This window comes from Octopus sinensis, unplaced genomic scaffold, assembly GCF_006345805.1.
Source record: "Octopus sinensis unplaced genomic scaffold, ASM634580v1 Contig18900, whole genome shotgun sequence".
NCBI lineage: Eukaryota > Metazoa > Mollusca > Cephalopoda > Octopoda > Octopodidae > Octopus > Octopus sinensis.
Window position 1 is genome coordinate 382,931 of NW_021836126.1, and position 5,553 is coordinate 388,483.

Genomic DNA, 5,553 nt, shown 5'->3' on the forward strand with positions numbered 1-5,553 from the left:
CTTATTACTGTGGAGCATGCCCTCTGCCCCATGGACGCAGTCATTGGGAGTCTGTGTGCTCAGGAAGTCTTCATCAAGGGATGCACGGCAGTTCACATCCCATCCACCAGTGGTTTACTTCTCGACTCTCTGCTCCCTGTGTGTCCCCGACACAGGTCTGGTACACCCCGGCAATAGATATGCTGGCCCAGTCCATCTTTTTGGCGACCAAGTAGAACAGACTCATGTCCCTCAACATCGTCGGCATGGGCGCCATTGGCTGTGAACCTCCTCAAAAACTTTGCAATGATGGGAGTGAGTTGTGGCTCCGGCACTACCTGGGTCATCGACATGGAGAGAATCGAGAGGTCCACCACAACAGACAATTTCTCTCTCCGTTCCACCGATATGATGCGCCCTAAATCGACCACTGCAGCTGCGAGCTCGAGCAATCAAGGAACTGAACAAGGACATGAACATCCAGGCATTGGAGTATCAAGTCGGCATCCTATATTTCTACTTACTGATTTCTATTCAACAACCAGTTCTAACGCTTCGACAGACTTTGTCCTCACTGTACTGCCCTCGACAGACTTGACGGGCACTCACGGAGCAAAGGGGCACTGCCAGCCTGACATTCCCCACCTCACCGAGTCATACTTCTCCAACGACCCCATCACTCACGACTTTGCCTTCTGCACTGTCCGACACTTCCTCAATTCCATTGAACATTGCATTCAGTTCGCCCTCGACTATTTCCGCGGGGTCTTCTACAAACCAGATCGAGGCCGCCCACAAATATACTCTTTCTCTCCTCACTCCTCTGTTCCTCATCCACTTGTCCTCGCTCTCGGATTTCTACCACCCCTGCACGCTCCCTTTGATTGGCCCCTCCTCATGCGCGTCTCCTGGGCCTTCCGACAGTTCCATGACCACTTTACCAACAATATTTCACAGTTACTCCACAACTTCCCCCCGATCACGTATTCCCCACCCACACTCACACAGACCACCCACCATTCACGACTCCCTTCTGGGCTCCCCCCAAACGATGTCCTTCCCCCATCACTCTCGATGTCGCCAATGTACTCTCCTTTCCTCATCCCAGCCTACTCACATACATATATATCACTCTCGCCGCACACCTCCGAGCACAGTCCTTGGGAATAGTCCCTCAGTCACTCTCGTCGTGGACATACTCCAGTCACTCACAGTCCCTGTCTTCACTCCCCAGGAGGGACTCGAGATTGGCGGGATGACCAGCAGCCTGTTGACCCGGGGGGATGATGTCGGGAGGACTTGGAAAAATGTTTGGTGGAGGACAAGAGCAGGGTCACTCTCACTCCTCTGCAGTACGACAAGGACGACGATGTGCATGCCCAGTTTTTGACGTGTGTGGCCAACCTGCGAGCACAGAACTACGGAATCGAACCGACGACGGTCTACAATGCTCGATTCGTGTCGGGAAAAATAGTCCCGGCAATGGCGACAACCACTTCTCTGGTGGTGGGATTGGTGTGCCTGGAGTTTGTACAAGATTGTGCAAAACATGACTGACTTGGAGTCCTACTCGAGCACATATTCGGGACACGGCTGTCAACCAGTTGCTCAAGTGCACTCCAATCAAGTGTCCTGTCTCCAAGGTTGCCTTCTTTGTTCATTAGGTTACCATGTTTTGCCTGGACTTTGTGGGATCGCATTGAGATCACTCATAAAATGACTTTGTCCCAATTGTTCGAGTACTTGAGGGACGAGTATCGATTCAACGGTCGACGTGTTGTCTCAGGGAAATGCCATTTTATATTCCTTCTTCATGCAGCAAGAGCACAACCACCTAAACAGCGCACTCGTATGGCCATGGAGTAACCAACTTTTTTAAATACAACGAGTTTCATTAACATTATTTCCTATCCCTAATCAAGAGTTGTCTATTTTGGCTTTCTAATTACTTTACTTGTTCAATTAATTCCATCCACCCTCCTGACCTTCCAAGTGAGTAGGGATGGCACCTCCTTCCCTGGCTTTGTAGAGGAGGTCAAGTCCATAATACATAGAATCATCTACAGTACCCCTACCAGTCCATCGATTAATATGACTTTACACTAGTTCAAGGAATAATCCGAATAGAATGAATAAAATAAAAAGTGAATGAACTAAGCCTCTTCTCCCCACGAATCCTCCTGGCGAGTTGAATGTCGGATACCATAATGGTCACTCGTTTCGCATGAATAGCACACATGTTTGTATCCTCAAACAAACTGACGAGATACGCCTCAGATGCCTCCTACCCAATTACTCCACCAGTCCAACCTGGAGTGCCCCAATGGCCGAGCTTTGGATCTCTCAAATCAGTCTTGTAGTGTTGTGCTGTTTCCCTCACTAATCTTTGGAAGGGAAGCTTCCTTATCAGCAAGTCCGTGCTTTTCTGGTATCGTCTTATTTCCTTCATAGCCAACGCTCCCGCCCGAAATCTTCGCGGCGTTTGAGTCCTGCTGCCGCAGTAGCACTTTTACGGGCAGTTTTCACTGACAGCTGCTTTCTTGGCACCTTTGCTCCCGACGATTTGCGTGTGCTGTGTGCTTGGTTCGTGCCATCAATCAGCCTAAACATGTCAACAAGCATACACCACTAAAATTATCTAATGTGAATAAATCTAGGCAGGAAATATCATTAATGTGATCCAGTCAACAAACTATATATTTTGAAATATATATAATATATATTACCAGCTGGCCATCCTCAATCCAATTCCATTTACCCTCCTCCTCTGAGGAAATTGTAAGCCAATCTTTTCACTGGCGGCGAATATCCTATTAGTATGACTATATTTTGATTTTTTAAGTATTAAATTAAATACATATTTATGTATATATAAATATTTGTTTACGGATGTTGAGACCCCAAATGCTTCTTAAAGAAAGCGTACAGCTCATTAATTTTATCAATATTGAGTTTGCTCCAAGTAGAAGAGACCATTAGAGAGAATCCTTTTTCTGTGCCGAGGCAATTTAATTACTATTTAACTGGACCGTTGTAGAATAAGGAGCACACGGTTTTGAATTGTTTTTTTTTTGAATTCTCCAAAGCAGTCCACTCATAATAAAAGTTGCCTCACTAAATGGACATTAGAGGTTGAAATTGAGAATGACTTATTTATACCATATTACAAGTATAACAGAGGTTATCTTGTGTTCGATAGTAATACAACGACTATCACATCCATTTCCACACTTACTTCAAACAAGACAGTGCTGATGCTGAGGAAATATCATTGACTAACAAACAAGCAAACTAAAGAGTTGTTGATGTTGCGAAATGTGTAGGTAGATCATCTCGGGTTCTTGAAGTTTAACGCGTATTTGTCAGTGAAAAAAAATCAGTGCAGTAAAATCAGATATTTTTTGTGTACGAGTGTCGACATTGAAGGGGGATTGGCTTACAAATGTATTTCCATTGCAAATAAGTTGTCTTGCGCACCGGGTGGTAGTGCTGTGATGTATCACAGGATTGTCATATTTGTCACTTGAAATAACCAAATTCAAAAATATCAAATGGAAAAATTCGGACATTGCTATTCGTCTCAGATGCTTCGAAATGGCATCCAAAGAATCAGGTCTACAATATTGCAACTCGAAGTGGAATGCGTTCTACGGATTGCGCATTACCGGTGACAAAAATAGAGTGGAATACAAAATTGTGGGAGATTGGGTGGTGTATTTAGACCAATACAAGCGAAAAACAAAGTAGAAAGGAATATATTTTCCATGACTCTTCCACAACAACATCAATTTCACACAACCATCTTCACGCCACTTCAACCAACAGCAGACAAAATGCGCATACCACTCATTCTCGCTCAATTTGGTGGCTAATAATAAAACGGTCGGCGATTGTCTTAAAGAACAAACGGACATTAAAAGTGAAGATGTGTCGAAAATGTAAGCCACTGATCCTGCATTGAGTAGTTCGAGTCGAGTTGTTGTTAACTCATTTTGAGGAGAATTTTGACAAAATTTGCATTTCATCCTACGAAACCACGTTCTACCCATTGCAGAGCCAGTACATTCTCAGTGTATGCGGATTGATTGTGGACAGCGACTACAACACACGTGACATTTAATAGGAAATACTTTCAGTCACCACGCTTGTTCTCGATCGAGTCAAAATGAAGAAAAGTCGTGGGAAAATGAAGTTAAAGCGGACCAAATGCCGGGGGAGATTTGACATTGAAAAATCCATTCGTTGTCGTGTTCTGTGCAATGGCAGAGGACGTCAAGAACCCCGAAAACTTGTATTACGCGTCGAATACTTATGTCCGCCTTGCAAGTGAGGAAAAGCCGAGAACGGCCGGCAAACTATTTCACTGAGCAGTATTTAACTAAACCTGTTAGCAGCAGTCATAATTAACGGGAATAATACTCTTAATATTGGCCACAATGATTGTCTCTCATCACCAAACATTCCGTCCCATACCAATTAAGGTTTTTACCTCTCTCCGTTCACATTTAGTGCAGACTGACTCCCAACAACAGACTCATTTATTCTGGCAGGATTGAGACCGGAGTTTTAGCGAACTTTGATTTAAACTGTGTCCGACACATCCGGACATTTGCGTAAAGGACTTGGAGAACCACATTGACTGTGATCTGGGGTTTTGGGGGAAGTGGGTAAAGTCCTTGTCGTCAAAAACTCGGAAATCCGACGTGTCCGCGTATTGTTCTACTAACACGTCAGTGGGGTGGATTTGAGGTTCGAGAAATTCCAATTCCGACCAAACAGAGTGTTGTGAGGCCGGACGAGCCTTTCGGAATTATGGCAGAAATGACCGCATTCTCGTTCGATTTCGTCCGTTTCCATAAATCCGCGTTCCGTCCAGTTCTCAGCGCACGCGCAGGGAACTACTCCCGTGGTACTCGCCCAGTTGGGGAGGAATGGAAGAACACATTGGTGATATGTGCATGTCGAGCGTAGATGACGAGCAAATACTACCACTCCAAGCTAAACATAGAAGAATTCAAAATTGGACTAAACAAAGCAACATTCATTATTTGTGAACAGACGGTGACATTTTACTGGCCATCTCTTTTCAAGAATACGCTCACTTTGATATTGACTTGGCAAATAATCGTGAGGCAAAGTGCGTTCGAGTCTAAAAAACTTTTTCTTCGCCCTACGGCGGGAAAGGTTACAAGTGCATTGTTAGTGCTGACGGAAAAAAAAGTATATTTTGAATCACCCATTTTGGTGCCAAATGTGCAAGTGGTGGTGCGAAAGAATGTCTGAAAATAGACGGATCGTACTGCGAGGACCACAGCCGAGTCGTTCGCTTTCAAGTTGTGGACGGCTATGCACGAGTGACCAGACAAACAAGACATTCTGTGAAGGTGATGATGAGACATTTCCAGAAATAAACAAATGTAAGAATCTTTGCGACGAGAATGCGAATGCAGTAAGTGATGGACTCGTATGTTTGTGATAGTGCAGTCATGGCTTCGAAGGAAAAGATTCGAGTGCACAAGTTCATGCAATACTCATTTCTGAAGTGAACGACTGCGAGTCCGTCCATTGCAACAA

The 5,553-nt window shown here is 44.7% G+C and overlaps 1 protein-coding gene across 1 annotated transcript; it reads left to right on the forward strand.

Moving 5' to 3' along the window:
* Positions 1-330: 330 nt before the first annotated feature.
* LOC118761965 (ubiquitin-like modifier-activating enzyme 1) lies at positions 331-1,845 on the forward strand. Its single transcript, XM_036500169.1, has 2 exons — positions 331-962; positions 1,644-1,845. The coding sequence occupies exons 1-2, from the start codon at positions 331-333 to the stop codon at positions 1,843-1,845; spliced, it is 834 nt and encodes a 277-aa protein (XP_036356062.1).
* Positions 1,846-5,553: the final 3,708 nt, after the last annotated feature.

Excerpts from the sequence above, each read along its gene's own strand:
- LOC118761965 (XM_036500169.1), top strand. The coding sequence starts at position 331 with ATGGAGAGAATCGAGAGGTCCACCACAACAGACAATTTCTCTCTCCGT. Across the intron at positions 963-1,643 it reads CACAACTTCCCCCCGATCAC|GTTACCATGTTTTGCCTGGA; the intron begins GTATTCCCCACC and ends TTTGTTCATTAG.